At 49.1% G+C, this 25,370-nt stretch overlaps 1 protein-coding gene across 2 annotated transcripts in view; it reads left to right on the top strand.

The window, feature by feature from the left end:
• The window catches only part of SORCS3 (sortilin related VPS10 domain containing receptor 3), a 499,588-nt gene that overhangs the window by 219,872 nt on the left and 254,346 nt on the right, over window positions 1–25,370 (top strand). For both annotated transcript variants that reach the window (XM_006135388.3, XM_075935518.1), the window contains exon 3: window positions 15,895–15,994. In XM_006135388.3, coding sequence (XP_006135450.2) covers window positions 15,895–15,994 — 100 coding nt within the window. The remainder of the gene's footprint in view (window positions 1–15,894; window positions 15,995–25,370) is intronic.

Genomic DNA, 25,370 nt, shown 5'->3' with positions numbered 1-25,370 from the left:
CAGGCTCTGCTCATCAGTCATATGCCTCAGCCTACTAATAATTTTCACTGCCTTCTGCCGGATTCCCAATTTGTCCACCTCCTTCCTGTAGTGGCGGTGTGTGTCCAAAACTAGACATAATACTCCAGATGTGGCCTCACCATAGTGCTGAATAGAGGGGAACAATCACTTCTCTGGATCTGCTAGCAACATTTCTACTAACGCAGCCCAGTATGTCAATAGCTGTCTTGGCAACAAGGGCGCCCTGTTGACTCATGTCCAGCTTCTCATCCACTGCAATCCCCAGGTCCTTTTCTGTCGAACTGCTGCTGAGCCAGCTGGTCCGCAGCCTGTAACAATGTTTGGGATTCTTCCATCCTAAGTGTAGCACTCTAGACTTGTCCTAGTTGAACCTCATCGGATATCATTTGGCCCAATCCTCCAATTTGTCTAGGTCATTCTGGCCCCATCCCCTACCCCCCAATGTATCTACCTCTCCCTCCAGCTTAGTGTCATCTGCAAACTCATTGAGGGTGCAATCCATCCCCTCATCCAGATCATGAATGAAGATGGTGAACAAAACCAGCCCCAGGACCCACCTCTGCTTGATACTGGCTCCCAAATAGACATTGAGGCATCCCCATCTCTGCTCCCTAGACTGTAGGTGGCACAGAGATAAACCTGAGAGGAATGTAGAAAAATGTAGAGCTCCCCTCTAGCTCCTGTTGTGGTGACATCCAATTAAAGGGTGGAGTGGGCAGTGTCACATCCATAGGAGGACTTACAGCATCCTCTGTATGAACCGGTGTTCTGTGCTGCCTTCAGCCTGGGCCACTCTCCACATGCTGGCTCACTGCAGAGGAAGGAAAGCATGGAGTCATTCTTCTGGTAGGGATATACACAGGCTCCCGGTGGTTTGCCCGTAAGCTTCGGCAACAGCTTCTGTAAAAGCAAGCCACCCGTTCGTAGCTCAGATCCAGGTTGGGCTTCAGACTTTCCCCCAGGCCTGAGGTGTTCAGATCTGGACTTGAAGTTCATGCCCATCTCCACCTCAGATGGGGTATGGGCGTCAGGGCCAACAGCCTCTCCAGGCCCCTGGGTAAGGTGTGGGGGGCCAGTTCCACACTCTTGGAAGGGGCAGAACTTTGGGCAAAAGGGGTGGAGCCTTGAGCAGAAGGGGTGGGGCTTGGGCAGCCAGCCTTCATCACTGCCTGGAGCATGCCACGTTGTGCCGATCCGGTCCTCACAATGGTGCTCCAGCAGTGATTTAAAGGGCCCATGGAGATTTAAAGGGCCCTCCACAACAACTGTCCCCTTTCCTTTTCCCTCCCCCTGCCAGCCACCTTGGACATGGAAAATGTTTCAGTGTCTTTCCTGAGGCAACGCTGAGCGTAGTTTCTGAGCCACTCAGAGGGTTTATTTCCCACAACTGGGAAATCCAAGTTCTCCCCGATTCAGGGCACGTCTTTAGTGCTTTGCTGCCCTAAACCCAGGCTCAGCGTGGGCAGTACGTCATTGCTCCTTGCTCCCCCTGACTCACCAGGCTGAGCAACCCATCTAGCCAGCTTCCTCTCTGCCGTTTCTCCCTCCAGAAGAGTCCCTGCTTGCTTCCCCGGTGCATTTCAAAGTAGGTGCCAGCATCAAATATTTTGCAGCCCAAGGAGGAACGCAAGGCACCCCACGGCCCCGGCACAGCACAGAGACTTCAGTCCGAGGTGGGGAAGCAGATGGGTAGAATCCTCTCAGGAGAGAAGAATGAGGAAAAACTGACCATCGATGACTGACCTCGGTGGGTCCAAAGCCATTCAGGAAGCTAAGGGATATTCTGAATAATCAAATCATTGGATTTTTCCAGAGTCCCCTATTTTCCCACATAGCAAGTAGAGAAGGGACAAGCGGCATTGCTCAACCCTGGTTGGAAGAGACTAGGTCTAAGGATCAGTCTCCATTTGTTCAAATGAGGGTTGCCAATCAGTGCCAGCTGTGATGCGGGCAGCTGTAATGGGAACAGAAGTATGACTGCAGAGATGTGTCGTATTAATGTAGCGGTAAATGGGCAAACGGTGTTATCATACCCCGTGTGCACTACATCTGGACTACGAGCCTCTTCCGCAAGAGGAAATGCAAACACAGCGCTTACTTGTATATGTCGCACTCTCATTTGCATTTCCTCCTTGGATCCCTTTTGTGCAAGAGGTTTTTGCACAAAAAAAGCGCTGTGTGGACGGCTCCTTTTTGCGCAAAAACCCCGTTTTGTGCAAGAGCCGTTCTTCCTCAAAAAAATGAAAGGAAGTTTTTCTTCACTCAGTGCACTGTCAACCTGTGGAACTTCTTGCCAGAGGATGTGCTGAAGGCTAGGACTTCAACAGGGTTCAAAATAGAGCTAGATAGATTCATGGAGGTTAGGTCCATCAATGGCTATTAATCAGGATGCGTAAGAATGGTGTCCCTAGCCTCTCTTGGTTTGGAAATGGGTGACAGGGGAGGAACCACATGAGGATTAGCTGTTGTGTTCCCTCCCTCTGTGGTATCTGGCACTGTCGGCAGACAGGATACTGGGCTAGATGGACCACTGGTCTGACCCAGTATGGCCGTTCTTATGTTCTTTTTGTTCTTTCATTTCACCACAAGGCCCAAAAAGGAAGAAATGGGTTGAATAACCCATTTGTCCACAATAGACCAAATAGCTGACATACCAATTTGGGCTCCTCAAATACCAGCTCCACATAGCCTGTTTTAACAAGCATAATTTCAACACAATCCTTAAATTATATTCCTGGCCTTCTTGTTTAGATTAATTTAGTTATTCCATCTCCCTTTCATACCATTTCCCATGAACATTTGTTGTTATAGTTTTTATTATGTTTTTTTTAACTTTTATATGTTTTTTACAATTGACTTCAGAGTTTGAGTAAATTTGTTCACCCAGTTGTCAAAATAGAACCATGAGACAGAACAAATTTTGGTCCTTGCTAGCTTGTGGTAGACCTTTAATGTTTACACTAGGCCATGTATCCTGTTGTCAATCCCATGAGCCACCTTGTCTCCTTACAAAGATTCAGACTGTGAAGGAGCATAGCGGATACTTTTTCTGCCAACAGGCCCCCAGAACAAAACAAAAACGTCTCACATCTTCTTCAGTTTGAACTACAAATCATAATGACTAATACACCATGACAGCCAGTTTTGCCTTGTCCGTCTCTGCTCCACAGTGTAAATTGAAGCTTATCCTCAGAGGTCATCTTCAAGTCTTGCAAACCCTTGGTGATTGGAGCTGTCATTAAGGGGGGAAAAATTGTTTTGCTATCATGAGCCAGTAGCTTAGGAGGGTTTTGTTGAGAGAACATACACGTTAAAGAGGAAAATTTTAAATCCACGGCATTAAGGACAAATAAGAGTTCCCCAAGAGACTTAAAGGTGACCAATTTAATATTTTACACCAGAAAGTCAGGTCTTGTCGACCCTGGAAAGCTTTGTGGACAACTGGAGAACTGGTAGAGATGTGATCTCAGACATACCAAGGAAATGAAACCAGATGAACTGAGAGAGCGATGGGTTTTACTCAGACAGATAATTTGTTCATCTCCAAGGTACCACAGGACTGCTCACTGTATTTTTAGAGAACACCCGTTTCGCTAAAATGTTTTTGGGGAAAACTCATCCTGCTAAGGATTTGTCTCCAGGTACCACTAGCCAAGGGCTGCGAGAGCTCCCATTTCATATGAATGGGACATCCAAGAAATCATCCAATAAACAGAAGAAAGGCAGTAGGTGGCATCCTTGATATTTTAAGGATGAAGAACTCCTAGGCAAGGTTCGCTGTAAGCTGCGCTCCTGCACACTCCTGCAACCGTTTTCTGAGCTCTGCGCAGAAGTTCAAAGGTCCCACGCAGGCAGGGAGCTCAGCTGATTGGCAGGGGAGGAGCAGCTGACAGGAGCTAGCTGCCTGCTTAAACTGAGGAGCTCCAAGAGCCGGTAAAAAGGGAGATAAGGAGACAGTTAGTGGCTGGGGGGATGGGGAGGGAGGGAGTAATTAATTCATTGGCTGATGAGGAGTCAGAGGGGAGGAAAATTTCGAGCATCCCTCTGCAGGAGGGGAGAGAGGCAGAAACTCAGCCCTCTCAAGCCTCCTGGGAAGGCGGAGAGAAGGGACTGACTGCATGGAGTAAGTGGGGGAAAGACAAGGTGGGTGGGTGGGTGGGTGCTGGCATTTGTGCAGTGAGGTAGCAGAGGGGGGCAGTTTGTTTGGGGAGTCTGACTGGCTGCAGTCCTCTCTGTCTGACTGAGTTGATGGGGGGAGCAGGCTGCCAGGGAAGTGTGTGTGCCAGGACATTTGCATGATGGCATTTCAAACAAAGTTTGCAGAGGTGTTAATGGCTTAAGATAAGAAAGAAAAAGATTCTGTGAACAGAATGTTTGTGGATTGTTGCAGAGATCTAACACTCTGAACTTCATGATTTTAAAAAAATCTGTGTTGCTAACTAATACATGGTGTATTGTATGGCATTAAGTCTAGATCTTTGCTGTTTGGTAGAGTTCTGGCTCTTACAAGTCAGAAGTAGCAAGTATTAACCTGAGCTGCTGGGAAGGTTGATACATGTACTCCAAGGCTAGTGTTAATTTTCTTTTTTATTTAATTTCATATTAAGTATAGTCTGCATTGCTCCCACACATATGGACTGCTTAAAATTGTGTGTGTGTGTTTTGTTTATATTGGTGGTGCACATACACACACACACACACATATACACGTATATTTTTTCCCACACATATATTTTTTCCCACACATATGGACTGCTTAAAATTGTGTGTGTGTGTTTTGTTTATATTGGTGGTGCACATACACACACACACACACACATATACACAACCTCAATATTGGTGGTGCACATAAGAAATTCCAACCAGCCCAAAATAAGTTTCTACCCACCCAAGGATAGAAAATGTTAAAGGGAACACAGGGCATGGGGGAATCTTAGATCGCAAGTCCAGAAAGGACCACTGGGATCATGTAATCCAACCTCCTGTATAACACAGACCATAGCGCTTACCCAACTTACTTCCAAGAGCAGAGCTTTTAGAAAAACGCTCAATCTTAATTTAAGAATGGCGAGTGATGGAGAATCCACCACAACTTGGCAAGCTGTTCCAGCGGTTAATTACTCCTGCTGTTAAAACGTGACACCTTATTTCTAGTTTGAAAATGTCTGCGTTCAACTGCCAGCCATTGGATTGTTTTATAGTTTTGTCTGCTAGATGGAAGAGCCCGTTATTAAATATTTGTTCCCCTGGTAGATATTTATAGACTGTTCCTTCTCTTTGTTAAGATAGATACAAAAATCTCAATCTATCTGTTGCAGTAAGGTAGGCTTTCTATTACTTTCGTCATTCTTGTGGCTCTTCTCTGAACTCTCTCCAATGTATCACCATCCAGCTAGGCACAGGATTCCAGCAGTGGGCACATGTGTGCCAAACACAGAGGTAAAATAACCTCTCTTCTACTTGAGGTTCGCTTGGCTATTCATGCCAGGGTTGCATTAGCACTTTTGGCCACCACATCACATTGGGAGCTCACGTTCAGTTGATTACCTTCCACCACCCCGAAACTTTTTCAGAGTCATTGCTCTATAGGACAGGACATGTGGCCTGCATTCTTTGTTCCTAGGCATATACATTTACAATTAACTGTACTGAAATATACAAAGTTTGTCTATCCAGCTGGCCTACCGACCCAGGACTGCCCTGAATCCATTACATATTCTCTTCCTTATGTACCTAGGGAGGCTCAGTAGCATGTCACAGAAGACATGGGAACACCAGAGGATTAAACCCAAAGGGGCATTTGATGGGGTAGACTAGGCCCAAAGCCCCCTGCTGGAGATAGGTGTCCTTGCCTCACCCCACTCCAGGGAGAAGAGCAGAAGATAGGTCCTCCAGGCAAACTAGAGTGGCTGCTTCTGCTGCAGCCAATCAGGGCCCAGCAAACAGGTATATAAGACACTGCTGGGCCAGGCCCTGGCAGTTCCTTGCTGGAGCTCAACCCAGTCAGACCCAGGGATTGACTGGGGAGACCGAGGCACATCGGACATCTCCGAGTATGAGCTGGACTTCAGACCTGGCTGAAACCTAAGCTGGGCCGCTGAAAACCAGCTGTGATAGACTACAACAAATTGAAGCCCCCTAGACAGGGGGCAGTGAGAACTTGACCTCAAATCCCTGAGAGAGAGAGGGCTGGACGAAGCAACTTCTTGGAGAAGTGGACCAAGGAGCGAAGTAGCAGGAGACAGCAATGAGAGTTAGCAGGCAACTGCTATTTACAGGGTTCCTGGGCTGGGATCAAATAGATTGGATGTGCCTGGGACCACTTCCCATCCATTAGCAGCTACAAAAGGGGAGTAAGAAGAAGCCTGGTCCCAGATGACGGACCAGAAAGGCCATCTGGGACACCTCTGCTCCCAGAGCCAGCCGGAGTGGAGTTTATGGACACATGCCCTCAGCACAAAGGGGCGCTCGCGAGAGGGTGAGCCCCTTCACAGGACAGCAAGGACAAAGCAGAGTCAGCCATTGAGCCCGTAACTCAAAGTGCCCTGGGTTCTGTTGCTTGCAAAGTCCCAGAGCACTGAGGGGGACATAGAATTCCTTTCCCCGGCTGTGTCAGTGACCCCGAGGCCCTGTGCTCTGGTAAGTGTGCGATGTCTGAATTGGGTGTGAAATTCACCTCTGGGCAGGGGGGCAGCAGGAGGATTGTGCACCCCTAAGGGCGTCTTATGTGGTGCAGGGGTCTTATGCTGGCACAGGGGGAAATATCAGTCAGGCAGGATAACTGGAGAGCCAATAGCCCACAGCGGGGGCAGGGGAGCCGACAGTCATGCTGGGCAAGATGGGGAGGGGACCGGCTCCATGGTTCCACAGAGGGCGGGGCCTCTAGCAGAAGGGGCGGGGCCAGGGGCAAGCAGCCGTGGCAGCACCTGGGAGCACCAGGCACTTTAGAATCACCAGACTTTGGGGAGTTGCCCCCTTTGCTCCCTCCCTGTGTTGGCAGGCCTGGATGTGAGAGAGAGCAGGACGGACACCAAAGGGGCGGAGCCTTGTGAAACCGAGGCAATGGGTCAAAAATGCCGGCTTCCGAGCCTTTCTTCTTCATTGTCAGTGCACAGGCATGCATGTTTATCAAGGACACCCCCTCGCATCTCACGATTTTGGTGCCTCCCAAAGTGAGCGATCTCCACGGCGGGTGCCTTTGACTTGTACATCGATAGCATGCGTCTCCGTCCCTCGTGCTCTGAGATGAAGCCGGTTCAACCCCCGGTTCAGACAGAGGCCAGCCATGGGTCAGTGTGTGTCTTTGGAGGGATCGCTCCACAGTCCACTGCACCCCCAGACCAGGGCCGGCCTTACCATGAGGCGAACTGAGGCGGCCGCCTCAGGTGCCAGACTCTGGAGGGCACCACTAGGACCCAGAGTGTAGAGAATTGTGTCTGCTGCTGGTGCATATGTAGGTAGCGGAGCAGTGCCATGAGAGGAGTAGAACAGGAGGAAGGCAGAATCAAGACCTTTCAAAGCTTTGGCCCAAGCGAGGGAGCATGGGGGTGTCATTTGAGCTCCCCACCTCAGATACCGAACTGCTGTGGGCCAGCCCTGTCCCAGACATTCTTTTATCTTGTTCTTAAAGACAGACACATTCGGAGAGGGCAGCAAGGGAAGGGGAGAAAGGAAATGCACAGGCCCGCGGCAACTCACCCTGTGAGACAGAGTGACAGAAACCCTCTGCTTCCGGGGAGACTTCGACACCTGTGCGCACACCCTCCTAGCCGGCCACATCACTGTGTTCACAGCTCTCCTGCTCCTGAGGGACAGATCCATATTTTATAGCCTGTTTCCTCAGCTGAAGGGTTCAAGGTGAAGCACTGGAAGGGGTTACCTAGTGGAGTCTCCATCCCTAGAGGTGTTTAAGTCTCGGCTTGACAAAGCCCCGGCTGGGTTGATTTAATTGAGATTGGTCCTGCCTTGGGCAGAGGGCTGGACTCGATGGTCTTCTGAGGTCTCTTCCAGCTCTATGATTCTATGGCTATGTCTAGACTGGCCAGTTTTTCTGGAAAATCAGCTGCTTTTCTGGAAAAACTTGCCAGCTGTCTACACTGGCCGCTGGAATTTCCGCAAAAGCACTGACTTCCTACTGTAAGAAATCAGGGTATGTCTACACTACCACCCTAGTTCGAACTAGGGTGGTTAATGTAGTCATGCAAACTTGCAAATGAAGCCCGGGATTTGAATTTCCTGGGCTTCATTTGCATGTTGCCGGGCGCCACCATTTTTAAATGTCCGCTAGTGCGGACTCCGTGCCCGCGGCTACACGCGGCGCGAACTAGGTAGTTTGGACTAGGCTTCCTATTCCGAACTACCTGTACGCCTCGTGGAAGCCTAGTCCGAACTACCTAGTTCGTGCCGCGTGTAGCCGCGGGCACGGAGTCCGCACTAGCGGACATTTAAAAATGGCGGCACCCGGCAACATGCAAATGAAGCCCAGGAAATTCAAATCCCGGGCTTCATTTGCAAGTTCGTATGACTACATTAACCACCCTAGTTCGAACTAGGGTGGTAGTGTAGATATACCCTCAGTGCTTTTTGCAGAAATACTATGCTGCTCCCATTCGGGCAAAAGTCCTTTTGTGCAAAACTTTTGCCCAAAAGGGCCAGTGTAGACAGCTGAGATTTGTTTTGAGCAAAAAAGCCCAGATCGCGAAAATGGCGATAGGGGCTTTTTTTGCGCAAAAGCGCATCTAGATTGGCCACGGACGCTTTTCTGCAAAAAGTGCTTTTGCGGAAAAGCGTCCGTGCCAATCTAGACACGCTTTTCCGAAAATGCTTTTAATGGAAAACTTTTCCATTAAAAGCATTTCCGGAAAAATCATGCCAGTGTAGATGTAGCCTATGATTCTAAGATACAATCAAGGCCTCCCTGTTTTCCTTTCCTCTCCCTGCCAGAGCATGGGTAGGGCTGGGAGGGGGACAGCGCAGCTGACAGCGCGTCAGCCGGCATTCAAGGGAACCCTGTCCTTTCCAAAGACAGGCTCATATCACACACGGCTCCTTCCTGGCTCTCCCAGGTGAGTTGTTGTCTGCTCCAATATTCTCACCCTCCCTCGCCTGTCTCCCTTGCCGCCTCCATTTCATTTCCCCGGGATGAGTGCTTGTTATTGCAATATTAGAAGATGCTGGCTCAGGCCCATTTGTCTGCAGGGTTTGTGAGGAAGCCCACGCTCACACAACTGTGGGAATTAAATTGATTTCCTTAGGTGCTCGTTACATTGAGTTATGGCTGGGCTTGCTGAAGGGAACTTTCTCACTCCAGATTTGGTCCTGCTCTAATACAGTTTGGGAGCAGGTTTAAATGCATAACAGTGTGTCAGGGCAGTGGAACCAAGCAGGTAACGTTCCCTCCCCTGCATTTAGACCACAGTATGGTTACAGGAGGCCCCACAAGCTGCCGGTAAGTGACTTAACTTGTAAATCCTCCTTTTCCCGGAGGAATAAACAGGTTTCAGTGCCGTAGCTTTAAGGAAAGAGTTGATTGATGAGAACAGAGGGCTCGCAGGCCTGCTTTGGTCTGGATTGGTGCAATTATTGCCCCCTAGAAACCAATCAATATTCTTCTTTCCGTGTAATTTGCTTCAGCCATACAGTTGGCATTGGGCCTGGTATTTACAGAGGTGAAAGGGCACATTGCGCTTTGCATTAAAGCAACACAAGGGAAGTACGCAACAAGTCACTTATTTTGGTATAAGCGTCCCATAGTACAGCATTGTGAGGATGCAGGAGTGTGCAGCCAATACTGCCCCCTGCTGGCTATATCCTAGCTCCAAAATGGAGGTTGACTTCCGAGCTTTTCAGCTGCCGGCCTGCATCCTTCTATGATCATGCTACAAATCAGTCTGTCTGCCTTAGGGCTTTGAACCGCTGCCCCTCACCTCAGTATCTGAGCGCCTTCCCTATGAAATAGCTTAATCTGAGTGAACGCCCTAATGGACTCCATGGAGAACCGGCCCTTCTCTCTATGGAGGCTACACGAAGCTTTGGTTTAAGAGCAAACCCCAGCCAGAGCTGCAGCATGCGGATGTGGGAAGGTCTCTTTACTTTCTTCTCTCTTGCCTGGTGCACTGTTTTGCCGTGTAGCTTGGATTGCCAGGTGTTTGCTGCTGGAGCACCTGTTCAAAAAGGGATCCCAGCAGCTCCGGTCCACACTGCTGACTGGGTTATTAAAAGTCCTGTTGGTGGTGCTGCAGGCTCCCTACCTGACTCTACCCAGCTCCCCAGAAGTGGCCAGCATGTCCTTCTGGGTCTTATGGGGACAGGCAGCCTTAGGGGCACCTCATGCTGCCCTCATCCCGAGCACTGGCTCTGCAGTTCCCATTGGCTGAGAACCATGGCCAATGGGCGCTGCGAGGGCAGTGCCTGCAGGCTGGGGCAGCGTGCACAGCTCCTGGCTGGCCCTCTGCATAGGAGCTGGAGAGACCTGTCACCACTTCCTGGGAGCCACCTGAGGTAAATACCACCCAGAACCTGCACCTCACCCCCCTCCTGCACCTCCCAGCCTGGAGCCCCATCCTGCACCCAAACTTCTACCTTGAGTCTGCATCCCCTTCTGCTCTCCAAGCCCCTCAGCCTTAGTCCTGATTCCTTTCCTGCTCTCCAAGCCCCTTAGGCCCAGCCCTGAGCCCCTTCCTGTACCCCAAACCTCACATTTTTGCCCCTACCCTGGAGCCTGCACCCCCGGTTCAGAGCCTTCCACATCTGAACTCCCTGCCTCAGCCCAGAGCGGAACCCCTTGGTCCCACCCTGCAGCCCAGAATTTAGAGTGGAATGGGCTTTTCCTATCTTCTCAATATAAAGCCTGTGTCTTTCCTCCCATCGTAAGAGTTGCCAGTATGGCTATTCATACGGTTGGTATTCATCGTTTTTATCTGATCATCATGTACAGTTATTTTCACATATCAGCTAATGAATCCCAAATCTACATCTTTGAAGTTTATAATAATCTGGACTTTTTATTGCTCCTGTTAGTTGCTCCAATGCCCAATTTGCAGGTCAGAAAACTGAGTCGGGAACCCAAGAATCCTGACTTTCAGTACTCTGTGCTTGAGCTACTAGATTTACCATCTCCTCTGCTTCTTGTGGCTACAAGTAGAGTGAACAAAACCAACCCCTAGGGGATCCTTTACATGGAACCCACAAAGGGAATCAATTGACGGTATCCCGTTTTGATGCTCTTTGGTCATTCCTCTGATTTAGCTCATCTGTCTCTTGGGACATTTATACAGTAAAAGCACGTCTTGATGCGGATCCCTTAGTTGCTTCCAAGTGGACTATCTTTGACCCCTAGAAGTTGAAATTGGCAGTTTCCTGGTATAGCTGCCGAGGGCTTGATTCAGGAGGGAGCTTAGGTGTCTAAGCCGTACTGTCTGTCACCGTACTGTCTGTCCCCTCACTTAGCTGCAGCTTTATCCTAGAAGTGCCTAAATACCCTCAGCACTTAGATGCCCACTGATAATGTCTACAGGGTGCCTAAATTTCAGCAGCTAAGCAGCGTCACTACTTACCCCACCTCTCAGCTTGGTGCCTAACATGCTGTGGGTTTGACAAACTAGATGTCAAATATTGGAATAAATTGCCAAGGGAGGTGGTGGAATCTCCCTCTCTGGAGATATTTAAGAACAGGTTAGATAGACATCTCTCAGGGATGGTGTAGACAGAGCTTGGTCCTGCCTTAAGGGCGGGGGGCTGGACTCGATGACCTCTCGAGGTCCCTTCCAGTCCTATGATTCTATGATTCTATGTGCCTCTGCCTATGTAGCCTTTGTGTGCTGCCCGGGTGGGCATGTTCAGAGCATGCCTACTCTGCACAGATGAGGTGAGAGAGCCCTCGAGCTGCACTTTAGCCCAATGCAATGATTAAGGCACTTCCCTGGAAGTTACAAGTTCAAATCCTGTCCCCCACATCTGCGGCAGGGAGAATTGAACTTGCAGCTGCCACTTTCCAGGGGCCTGAACGGGACTGAGGGCTATGAAGGCAGTTTCCTCTTCCTAGCTCTTCTCATGCATTGTAGAGGGAGCTGGGGCTCCTAATTCAGAGCCGTGAATTTCACTTTGGTCACTAGGCCTCTTGAAAGGCATTCAACAGGATGTTGAGTGTGCAGCTCATTGGTCTTGCTAGCCTCGATGAGCATAACTATATGCGGGCCCATTACATTGTTGGTAAGAGTCTGAGGGCTGCCCTGGTGACTAGTCTTCAGTGATGAGAGTACAACCTAATGGTTAGAGCTGGAGTCAGCGCTCTCCCATTGGTGCCGAAAGTTAGACATCTTCTTCGTTTGGGGCACCAAAAAAGTGGGTTGTTTTCCAGAAGGGGCGGTGTTTAGCCTCCTATTCAGATGGCTAAATATGCATTTACATGCATAACTGGAGACACCCTAGTTTGAAGCATTTGGCCTTCGTCTTTCCAATGCCTCAGTGTCTTCATCTGTAAAATGGGAATATTATTTCTCCCTGTGGCCACTGAGACTTTGAGTATGAATTGATTAAATCTGGTTAAAGGCTTCGAGGTCTCTTTGACGGAAGATGTTATGGAAGTTCAGAGCATTTCCGTGATATCCTTTGACACTCTCTGCAAAGCTAAAGAAATAATGATCGTACTTCCTCTCTACCTATGCTTTGAAAGGGCAAGTGAAGAGACCGACAGTGGACTAATGAGAAAGGGTCATTAGGGCATCTTTACAAGTGCTGAGCATTTTGGGAGATCTGAAATTGAGGATGGAAATAAAACCACACTGGCCCCATGGGAATGTATTAAACTATTATTTGCATTCTGTTTGAACACTGATTGAAATTAGTGATCTTTCTCATTGTCCGGCTTCCAGCACATGAGCTATTGTGTCCTTCCCTGGAATAATTGGTGATCGGGTTTGTTCCGAGCTTCAGCATTGCTGGGGGGAGCTAGACCAAAGAGATACATCCTATTTCCGTTACAAAGCGTTTAGCAGAAGTGGAAGATTTCTGCCCCAGTGCACAGGCATGTACTGGGGTGCCGAGCTAATTGCGCCAGGTTTGTTCACTTTCTATCCATCAGACGACTTTAGTGTCAGGATTTGCCAGGAGGGAAAAATCAGTATGCCAGCTACGCCAGCGGTGGTCTAGGTGTTGGTACCTCTATCGATTTCATAAAGAGGAACTCAAACCAAACTGGAATCCTATTGTGCTTCCAAACGCTCTGTGGGTCTTCGAGCGATGGGGGTTGGTTTAACTCCTTTTATGGTGGAATCAGTGGCAAAATTGGGGGCTGTGTTTACAGAAGGAACAATGTGATATCATAGCCCCCTTTGAAATAATATCTGGTTTTCCCACCCTGGACTGACTATGCAGTCTGGCTCGAGACATCTTGTTTGGCTGCCTCGCGGTGGACCACACCCCTCGGACTCTTTCACTGTGATTTTGGGGGTGCATTATCGAAATAGAAGCATTAGGAAGAGCTGACTCGGGACATACTGTGGAGCCAATCAGACTCCCTCGTGAACTGGGAGAGGGTCTGTCGCGGCTCTTCAGGGGAGCAGGGCTGTTCACTTTGGTAGTGGGAGAAGTGCATGGCTCCTGCAGCAGATGTGCAGAGATGTGAATACTGATCACAGCGTCCTGCCCCCCTCACTTCAAGGCCCGAACCATGAAACAAACCCGTTTGCTACAGCCGGTAGCGGAGAGAACGTCCATCTAGCCAGTGCCTGGGGTTCCTAATGTTTTCTCTTCAAAGGTAGTGTGGTGGGGTGGGTACGCCTGGTCCCCTCAGAGGAAGGGCATTAGGCCTCTAAGGCCTCTCAAAGGGTATGTCTATGCTAGCTCATTAGTTCGAGCTAGGTAGGCAAACGAGGGCAACCGGAGTGGCAAATGAAGCCTTCATTTGCATGTTCCCGGGCACCGCCATTTTAAAATCCCCCTTAGTCCGAACTAACTGCCCGTGGCTACACGCGGCAGTTAAATGTTAATTTGAACTAACTCCTTAGTTCAAATTAACTGTTACTCCTCATTCCACGAGAATACGCACGGGGTGAAGCACTCTTTGGGGATCAGTCCCCAGGGCTCAGGGCCACTAACAATACCCCGTCCCATTAAGGCACTCTGGCCTAGAGGCCACGGTCAGTAAAAACACCCTTGCTCTTGAAGGGCAGTGAGGCCTACTGGCCAGAGTCAGTAACCACTCTCTTCCTGCAGGGCAGTGAGGCCTACTGGCCAGAGTCAGTAACCACTCTCTTCCTGCAGGGCAGTGAGGCCTACTGGCCAGAGTCAGTAACCACTCTCTTCCCGCAGGGCAGTGAGGCCTAGCGGCCAGTGTCAGTACTGATTCCCTTCCCGCAGGGCAGTGAAGCCTAGCGGCCAGAGTCAGAAACGACTCCCTTCCCGCAGGGCAGTGTGGCCTAGCGGCCAGAGTCAGAAACGACTCCCTTCCCGCAGGGCAGTGTGGCCTAGTGGCCACAGTCACTAATCACAGCTGTAGCGCCCCTATCTTGGGGGCTAATGGGAATCGGGTAGGGAGACCCAGGCCCACCCTCTCCATTGGGTCCCAGGGCCCTGCCAGTGGCAGGGTGGCCACCAGAAGCTCAGCGGGGAACCCGCCTGAAACACGCCGAGCTCATTGGCAGCGAACTCCCCATCCTGGGCTACGTCCTGCCAGACTCACCACAGCCGCCTTCATCCCCACTTCCCTCCGGACTGGGGGCTTCTCCGGCTGTTCCCCGCTGACTGGCCTCGGCGGTTCGGTCCGCGTGCTGCTCCACCAGCCTTGATAGCGGGCCTCCAGGGGGAGCATGCCCCGCAGGGCTGTGGGGGTGGGTCTCTTTCCCCCAGGTAGCCCTGGCCAATCCTGGCAGGTCCAGGGCAGGCTCGGTACACCGAGGAGGATGAAGAGGGAGAGGGGGAGAAAGGGGGCAGGGTAACATTGCCAGGGCCACCCATCCTCATGCTTCATGGCGCACGCTGAGCAGTGACCACCAGGGTCAGGAGGCCCTTTCTTCGTGGCCATTAATGTAGCACAGTTAGGTGCACGGTGAGGAGTGCGCATCTTCCCCCGGAGTTCCTGGCATTGGCTGCTGTGAGAGACAGGCGAGCAGCCGCCATGGGGCGTTGGTTTGCTCTGACAGGGTGAATCCTGACTTCACCAGGAAGGGAGTGGGGCTGGGGGAGGGGGAGAGGAAGGGGACACAGAGAAGCACCAAACAGGGGGAAAGCATTTGAAATGCCTCCCCAGAGAGAAGGAGGAGAAAGCTGACGGAAGCAGCCCCTTTTTGCCGGTCACGAATGGGCAGCGTCGCCCCCAGCTCATCTGCTGCATCTTGTGGGATCTGCCTGACTCTCGCTACCTCACGCGGAGAAAGAAAACACCTGGCACGGGAGTCGCCCGGGGGAGCCATGTGACCTGGACAGGAGCCCAGTCGCTACAGTTTGGATCTGGTTTGCGATCCCGTCGCTCACAAACATCTTTGCGTCCCAGGGCTTAGCTGGGGAGGTAGCTGTCTGTTTTCGACACAAGGCGCTGAGGAGGGCCTGGGGTGCTGTGTGGGGGTGAGGGTATCATTCTGAGGGGACCCTACAAACCTCAGTCCTGGTCCTCCTTTGACACCCACCTCGGCACACACTGGAATCTGGAGCGCTCCCCAGGTAGAGGCATTTGCCTGTGTGATTCTCAGTGCAGCATGAGGAGCAGGAGATGTAGACACACTCTCACCTCAGAGGGCTCCAGGTCTCCTCTCTTTCCCCTCCTCCCCCTGGAATAAAATGGCTGGTTCAGGAACAAGAATGTGCAGCCTCAGACACCCAATGCCCCTTCCCCACCTTTGCAGAACCGTCTATTTCCTTTTTGTCTCTTCCTTGCAGGTCTACGGACTATGGCACGACCTATGAAAAGCTGAACGACAAAGTGGGGCTGAAGACGGTGCTAAGCTACCTGTATGTCAATCCTGCTAACAAGAGGAAGGTAAGGAAACACTATTGATTTGGTAGCCATAGAAACACAATTACCATGCTGGCTTCTTTCATCAAAGAATTCTGATCCTAAAGCAAAATCCAGAAGTAAATCATGAAGAATTAAGGGACATGAATCTGATCTAATTGACACTGGGGGTAACTCCATGACATTCAGTGGAATTGCTCTTGGTTTAGACAGGAGTCATGCGGATCTGAGCCAAGCCCTTAATCTCCCGCAGAAATCTAGCCTGTTGTTAGAGAAGTGAGTTAAATTTCCTTGTTTCTGACTCCTCTGCTTCTAAATAAGCTGAATTCGCACAAACCTTTGTGAGACTTTGGCCTCTGCCGATTTCAACCGCTACCTCTTCTTGCCTTATTATCAGCCTCTTTGTTATTGGAAACACTTGGTAAAAGAGATCTCCCCCTCGCATTCGACGCTGCTTCCTTTTACGCATCCTTCATTTAGCAGGGGAGCGAGAGGAAAAGATGTGACTGACACCGGTAGCTGGTTACATCATGTAAGAGGGCTGGTACACGTATGTGTGTGTGGAGAGGAGGGCTGGGATTCATGCCTTGAGTGGGGTTCGTAGGAGAGCATGATATCACAGCGTTCAAGCCCTCTGCCCAGACTGCCCACACGCTGCAATTAGAACTGCCGCTGACTCACCGAACGCAGCCCTCGCAAGACTGCTGAATGCTTTTATATCTGAAGTCCTCATTTGGTCGGTTCCAGGAACTAGCTGAGCGCTGGCACTTTTGGCTGCCCCTGGAAGTCAGAAGGAGATTGCTCTAGCTGAATGCTTGTCTCACTACAGGCTTGGAGACAATTACATTAGATCATTTTCAAACTGCCTATCTCATGTCTCTGTCTCAATAGCTTCCCAGAGTTGTATTTTGCTATTATTCTCATTACCATTGTTTTTCCATCACTGGTCAGGCCATGGAGGTTTCGGGACGGATGTTTATTTCTCTGCCTGGAATCCTTATGGCAGGCGCATTTCTATAGCAATCAAACAGAACGACAATCCCAATATGTATAGGCAGCTTTTTTTTTTTTCAATGCAGAGGCAGAAAGCTCATGAAAATCATCTTCACCCGGTCAATGTTCTGAGTGAAATGGGACCACATTGTTCATGTTTTTCTCGGAGGGGTCACCGTATTAGTCTGGCACTTTAAAAATAACAAGTAGTCCTGTAGCACCTTAGGGAGTGTCTAGACTACAGCGTTTTGTCAACAAAAGTGGACTTTTGTCGACAAAACTAAACCTGCGTCTACACTACCGCTGAGTTCTGTCGACATAACGTTGACAGAACTCAGCAGTTTTGTCAACGCTGGTAAACCTCATTTTACGAGGAATAATGCCTTTTGTTGACAGAGTTCTGTCGACAGAAGGCATTATTGCATCTAAACTGTCCTTTGCGTCTACACTGCCATGTCGACAAAGCAGCTTACTTTGTCGACAGAACTGAATGTAGTCTAGACGCTCTTTGTCGACAGAAGCTTTGTCGACAGTATCTGTCGACAAAACTTCTGTCGACAAAAGCCTGTAGTCTAGACGTACCCTTAGAGACTAACAAAAATATAGAGTCTCACGAGCTTTCATGGGCAAAACCCACTTCCTCAGATGACTGTGCTCATCTGAGAAAGTGGGTGTTGCCCACGAAAGCTCTTGACACCATGTATATATTGTTGTTAGTTTCTAAGGATATGTCTACACAGCAACATTACTTTGAAATAATTAGCGTTATTTTGAAATAACTTAGTCTGCATCTACACAGCAGGCAGTTATTTTGAAATAATGTCAAAATACTGCCAAACTGCCAGACATCTTACTCCCCTCCTGTAACCCTCATTGTACAAGGAGTAAGGGAAGTCGGAGGAAGAGTGCTCTGTTTTGAAATAAGTGCCGTGTAGATGCTCCCAATTTCAAAATAAGCTATTTTGAAATAAGCTATGCAATTGACGAAGCTCAATTTACGGAGCTTATTTCGAGTTAAGCCCTGCTGTGTAGACACACCCTAAAGTGCTATAGGACTACTCGTTTGTACAGATTTTGTCACTGCTTGACTCCACAAAGTCCCATCTGTTGTCCTGGAAGGAGTCATTTTCAAGGGTCCAAAGGAAAAATGACAACTGGCTTCCTTACGAGATTTAGAATCCTAGAAATACTTGAACTGGAAGGCACCTCCAGAGATCATTAAGTCCAGTGCCCTGCCCTCATGGCAGGACCAAGCGCTGTCTATCTAATCTGCTCTTAAATATCTCCAGTGATGGAGATTCCACAGCCTCTCTAGGCAAGTTATTCCAGTGTTTAACCACCCTGACAGGAAGTTTCTCCTAATGTCCAACCTAAACCTCCCTTTCTGCAGTTTAAGCCCATTGCTTCTTGTCCTATCCTCAGAGGCCAAGGAGAACAATTTTCCCCCGCTCCTCCCTGCGGCACCTTTTTAAATACCTGAAAACTGTTATCATGTCCTCTCTCAGTCTTCTCTTTTCCAAACTAAACAAGCCCAATTCTTTCAGCCTCCCTCATAGCTCATGTTTTCTAGGCCTTTAATTTCTCTACATTCTCCAATTTCTCCACATCTTTCTTGAAATGTGGTGCCCAGAACTAGACACAGTACTCCAACTGAGGCCTAATCAGCACAAAGTAGAGCAGAAGAATGACTTCTTGTGTCTTGCTCACAACACTCCTGTTAATGCATCCTGGAATCATGTTTGCTTTTTTTGCAACAGTGTCACACTGTTGACTCATATTTAGCTTGTGGTCCGCTATGACCCCTAGATCCCTTTCTGCACTGCTCCTTCCTAGACAGTCGCTTCCCATTCTGTATGTGTGAATTCAATTCAACTGAGTGCAATTGAAACCCCATAAGCATCATATAAGGTTGATTCAAAGCTGATTGGTGGGCTCTAGTGCATAGGGTTGATATGGAGGCAGGCTGAGGGTATTGGATGAAATTCTCTAGCCTGTGTTAGCAGCTCAAAAGAGAGGATTGCCAGAGGAGGCTGTGAAGGCTAGGACTATAACAGAGTTTAAAGAGAAGCTAGATAATTTCATGGAGGTTAGGTCCATAAAAGGCTATTAGCCAGGGGCTAGAAATGGTGTCCCTGGCCTCTGTTTGTCAGAGGCTGGAGAAGGATGGCAGGAGACAAATCTCTTTATCATTGTCTTCGGTCCACCCCCTCTGGGGCACCTGGCGCTGGCCACTGTTGGCAGACAGGCTACTGGGCTAGATGGACCTTTGGTCTGACCCAGTACAGCCATTCTTAGGTTCTTATGTATGATCACACAATGATCTCTTCATGCCTTCAATTCTACGGCTCTCTGATGCAAAGAGGAGCACTGATACTGGCTCATTCCGTTTCCAGAACCACTTTCCCCACCTAAGTTCTGAAGCAAGGTATCAGGCTGCAAATACAGTTGACTTTGCCTATTAGTAACCACTTATTTCCCAGAAGAAAAAAAAGCAGTTTCCAGTGAGCAGACGACTTCCAGTGAGCACAGAGCAATGATATGGGACAGGAGCTGAGCCACCGTGTATTAAGCTGCAGCTTGGTACAGTGTTGAAACATAAAATGGAAAAAAAAAAAAAGCACAATGAAAACCTGCCGTAAGGAATAGAGCAAGTTTAGACCTCTGTATGCTGTGCTGTATGTCCTTTAGGACAGGATGCAAAGAAGAACAACCCCTATCCAATTGAAACCTCAAGGAGTGGGTAGTGTCACCCAAGAAAGGACTAAACCAGCGGTTTTCATCCTTTTGTCTCATGTCTTATTTGGGGTCGTGAAGGAATTTTCCTCCAGGGTAGATTGGCAGAAGCCCTGGAGGTTTTTCGCCTTCCTCTGTAGCATGGGGTACAGATCACAACTGGAGAATTCTCTGCATCTTGGGGTCTTCAAACTATTTGAAGGCTTCAGTATCTGAGACATAGGTGAGAGTATTATTCTAGGAGGGGCTGGGTGAGATTCTGTGGCCTGCATTGTGCAGGGGGTCAGACTAGATGATCATAATGGTCCCTTCTGACCTTAAAGTCTATGAGTCTAAGAGACCCAGTTGAAGAAAATTGTTGGTGCCCGCAACCCAGCATAATTTGCTTATGGTGTGGGCGCTGGGGTGGGGCTGAGGAGAAGGGCTTCAGCTTTGGGGGTAATTGTGTGACACAGCGTGAAGCGGCACACCATTTTCGGATAGTGTTTATATATTACAAAGCCCCTCTAGCCATCACGTAGCTGCTTGGGGTCCTGGGATGTGCCGATCTCATAATGCTGTGACATAACACCTCTCTTAATGCCCCACATGATGGGTCTTGAGACATCCGCCTTCTCGGCTCCTCACCTTTGCTTAGCTCACCTACAGCCTCCAGAGCCCTACCTTGATCAGCGAGAGGTGGTCTCCGTGTTTGGAAGCCATGACACGCAACAGAAGGCCTAGGCTGCACGAGTTCAGAGCCAGCAAACTGATTCGAGGGAGGAGCTTGCTTTTAGCAAACTTGTTGATAGACAGCATGCCTGTGGGCAAGAGCCACTTCCTGTTAACAGCAATACCACTGTTTGGAATCAGCTGCCAGCAAAACGTTGCGAGTAAGGAAAAGTTGCTCATACTGAGGTTGCCGTTAAGCAGAATCTATCCACTGTAGTACGTCATCAGAGTCATCTCATGGGCTAATCGCAGCCTGGGGACACAACACTGCTTCCCAACGCCTGTTGTAACCCTTCTGGCTTTACAGTTTGGTCCAGCGGTTTTCAAACTAGGGGACACGACCCAGCACTGGGGGGTGGAATGTCGGGCGCTGGGTCTTGGAGCTGAAGGGGGATCAGGTGAGCAGTGGGGATGCTAAGGCAGCTCCCTGCCTGTCCCAGCACCGCAAACTGCACTGTGCCCCAGAAGTGGGCAGCAACAGGTCTGGCTCCTGGGGAGGTGTGCGTGGGGGGGAAACGCACAGGGCTCCGTGCACTGCCCCTGCCCTGAGCACTAGCTCCGCACTCCCATTGGCTGGGAAGCTGCTGGCGGCTGCTTCTGGGGGCAGCATGGTCTGCGGTATCAGGAGAGGCAGGAAGCTGCCTTAGCCCCCCTACTGCACCGCTGAGTGGGAGCCACTTGAGATAAGCCCCTCCTGCCCCAGCCCTGACCCATCCCCACAGCCAGAGCCTCCTCCTGCACCCCAAAGCTCTCAGCCTCAGCTTCATCCCGGAGCCCACCCTCTAGTCAATTTATATTGGGTTGCGGGCACCAACAATTTCCTTCAGCAGGGTCACGAGAAAAAAAAAAGTTTGAAAATCTTCTTAGGTGACCCCGTCTGCTCCTTGCTGTTTCAATTGGATAGGGGTTCCCTCTTCTTTGCGTCCTGTCCGACACTGTAGTCAGTGTTGCTGCACACCGTCACACAGCGGCCTTGTGTCGACCCCAGATTGGCTCCCTATGGGTGGAAGGTAAAATGATTCCTACGTACCAACTGGTCGAGTGCTTGGAGACTCTCATTCGCGCTGTTCGATTGCCTTGGGTTTGTCTTTCGCCAGGATGAGACTCGCCCTCCCCTTTGCCTTGTTTAAGGACGAGAGAGTGATGAATACGTATTCCAGAGCAGACCCAAGTACTCAGATTGCAAACTGCTCTGGGCAGAGAGCATTTTTATTTGTTGTTAAACGTTCCTATGATACCCAGCACAACGGGGGACTTGCCTCTGACGGGGGGCTGCTGTGCGCGACCGCAAGATGCGTAATAAATCACCATAATGAAGTGCTAGATAAATAAATCACACACCTGTGGAGAAGGGTATTGTATTTCATCTCTGAAAACACAGCCGTAACCATTTGAGCTATAGGCAATGACTTCCCATGTGCATTAGAAGTAAATCTCATGGCCTCTTTGTTTGCTAGACACTGGAGGGTCACGTGAACGCTCTTTTTCTCTCTCCGTTCCCAGACAAAATGGTTTTACAGTGTGCCCGAGTTGCTTCCTGAGTTTGAACCTGCCCACTTCCCGGTCCGACTGAGATGCTTACCGTTTCTGTGGACCATTGATTAGTTTGCACACTGTTGCTGAAGCTGTTGGCTCATTAGTGCTTAGGCGATTAACAGTTACATAGAGGAGGAGAAAAGTGCTACCTACATCCAGCCCTAATTGATTTACTAGGGAGAAGGATAATTACTTCTCAGCTGCCCTGTAGAACTGCAGTGGGAATTACCTGTCACATTCCTTTGAAGCCTAAAAAGATTTGTGTTGCGCTGCTAACTAGGAATTACGCATTCAGCTAAATGCCCGTGAGATAAACACCACAATATTAGCCGAATTGGCAATGTATCTCGGGGCTCAACCAAAGTACAAGGCAAGAAGATTGGATTCCCTGGTTTTGGGAGTCTTATGGCAAGTCATTGAACTCATCTGCATTATCCCATTGTGTCTGGAGCGGCAATGAGACCCGTTCCCTTTGTCACCATGGAATTCCAGGTGGCTGTGATGCACAGCCATGGACAGCTGTGAAGTGCTCTCTAACGACATCTTTCTCGCATAATTATCATTTCCAGTCATGATGGGGAGCCAAAGTGCCTATTGCTGTGAGATTTTCACCCCCTGTTAAGAGGCTGTAATCAGCAGAACACGTTCTAGGACACATCCCTCACTTCTGTGCATACACCCACCCCGCTATTTGCATGAGAGCTTGCAACAGGGGGGCGTCTGGCTCTGTGTCAATTACCTACCTCCAGGTTGCAACGCACCTCATGACTCTGATCAATTTCAGAGAGAGAATTATCCCACAGACGCCTTTGCTGCAGATGAATATGATTCAAAGGCAAAACAGGGTGAGAAAACAAAGGTTTTCTTTCCTCTCGGAGAGCACTGACCCCTTGGATTTTCTGTTCCCTGGACCCATCCTTAGAGAGATGGCAAAAGGCTGCGATATTCTCTGTGGATATTCTCTCTCTTGGGCAGCAGGACTGCCAGTTCTGCATTGATCTGTGTGTGTGTGTGTGTGTGTGTGTGTGTTGGATTCTGGGCTGTAGTTACACATTATTATAGGATGATGCTGCAGTGTGGGAACAGGGGTGGCAGTTGTTTAGTCTGTCTGATGCAGTGCACAGGGGGAAAAAGTTGCCATCTGTGTTACAGACCTTGACACTGTCGCATCTGAGCCAGGGACGTCGGGCCCGACCTTTCACTGGAGTAAACTGGAGAAGCTCTATTGACTTGAGGGGGGTCCTGCCACTTTACAAAGGCTGCTCTTTGATGTGCATGTGTGCGTGGGGCAGAATCAAAGGCTGGGGGGCAGGAGAGTTTGTGGTTGGGAAGTAGAAATGGAAGGACAGGTGTGTGGCGGGGGCAGCAGGAGGAATTGGTCTGTGCGGGGACAGAATTGTTGTGGAGTGTAGAATTCAATGATCTGTTTCCAAATAAAAATTCTACTTGGGGTTTGTTTTTTTGTTTGTTCCCACACATTTTTGCCTGCTGGCCGGGGCTTTCTGTGTGTAGGGATCAACAGCTAGGGCTAGAGAAGGTTGAAAGGCTAAGTATAAAGAAGCAATTATGTGCATGCAAGAACATGCACTAGAAAGGAGGTGAGGGGCTGAAATCCAATGGTTATGTGCTTAGAGCCAGTCTCAGGGACGGGTGAGCCGGGGCTGCCATTTTCAAGGGGCCGCCGACAGAGCCAGTCTTAGGAGCAGGCCTGACCTCCCAAATCCTCCCCCCAGGTTCCCTGGTTACTCCCCCTCCTTTTTTTTTGCTCGACAAATTTTACCTGGTGTTTATTTTTTCTTGACAAATTTTTGTCTGGTATTTTTTTTAAATCATCTGGCAACCGTATGGGCAAGCTGGGTGGTCGCCTGAGGCTGCCAGTTGGCTAGGACCAGCACTGTATATGGTATAGAAGGAGGGATGGAATGTAAGGAGCACTGCAACATTTTTCTTGGGGTGCAGCTAGAGAATTCCTAGGAGCTGTGTGGAAATATAACCCCAATTGCTTGTGGGGTGACTGTTCTGCTCTTGGCTTTTGCCCCTCTCTGTGCAGCATTATGGGAGATGTAGTCTGTCCTGAAAACCCCCCACACAGAGGAGTGAGCCTAAGGGACCCGAACTACAACTCCCATGAGGCACCCAGGCACTGTTTTGAATCAAAATATTCTGGGTTTTCAAGTGTTCCATTTCTTTCAACAAAATAAAAACATTTTCCCTGGAACGTGGACTGATCTTGTGAGAAATTTCCTTTCACTAAAAACCCAGATTGCTATTGAAAAGGCCGAGAGGAAGAACTTTCCACCAGCTCTGACCCATGGGATTTCAGTAGAGATAGGTTAGAGGGAGAAATGGAAAAAAAAAACCCCAAACCAATGATAGCAAATAGTCAGATCAGAAGTGAATAAACCTGAGGTCCTGATTACTCAGGTCTATTTCATATTCCACTGTATCCTACTAAAAGTGGGGGTGATAATTACACTGTTCTGGCTGAATTCCATTTATGCAACACCTTGAATGATCCTTACAAATGGGACACCGTTTTCTTCTCCAGCTCTTGTCCTGAGGGCTCAGGCTACATCTAGACTGCAGGCTTCTTTCAGAAGTAGCTTTTCCGGAAGAGATCTTCCGGAAAACTTCTTTTGAAAGAGAGCGTCCACACAGCAAAAAGCACACGGGAAAAAAAATCTGCTTTTTTGAAAGATTGCGTTCACACTGATTGGACGCTATCTCACATTTAAGTTGTGATTACTGTGGATGGAGTGGTCACCAGGGCACCTGTGCTTTTTCCTGGAGGCCTCTTCTTTCGAAAAATCACTCTCTTACGCGTCCACACATGCCTTTTTCTGGAAAAACTATAGTGTAGACATACCCTCAAGTGGCACCTAGTAGGAGGACAGACACTCTGCACCCAAGGAAATTTTACCAGGAGACATTTACTCAGCTGTGATGTTCAAAATGATGGTTATCCTAAAGTGATCCTTTAAACAGAATTCCAGCTTGAGAGGTATTATTAATACTAAGCCTGTCTAGCAAAGTAACATGATTTTTTTAAAAAAACCCACACAACAACAAGAGCAACCTAACGGACGAAGGAAATAGAAACACCTGGGATTAAAACAACACTGGCACCCAGTCTAAAACATAGATAGAATTCCCGAACCATGCTGAAGGTCTTAGGAAAGTTTTTTAGCCTAATTCTTTGGTGGCCGTCAAGACGAGGTGGATGAACTTTCCATAGCACTGGGGCAGTCGAGGAAAAGATAACATCTCTCCTGCCCTACAAATTTTTGGGTCTCACAGCCCCATCCTGTCAGACCCCAAAACACTTGCTTGTATTTAGGAAGACAGAAGCCCAGAAAGTTGCCACTGACTAAATGTAGGTTATTTTTTTAACCCACTACTGAAATGCAGCCATCTTGGATGGACTAAG

Source organism: Pelodiscus sinensis, chromosome 8, assembly GCF_049634645.1.
Source record: "Pelodiscus sinensis isolate JC-2024 chromosome 8, ASM4963464v1, whole genome shotgun sequence".
In the NCBI taxonomy this organism is placed as follows: domain Eukaryota; kingdom Metazoa; phylum Chordata; order Testudines; family Trionychidae; genus Pelodiscus; species Pelodiscus sinensis.
This window is presented reverse-complemented; position numbering and strand designations above follow the sequence as displayed.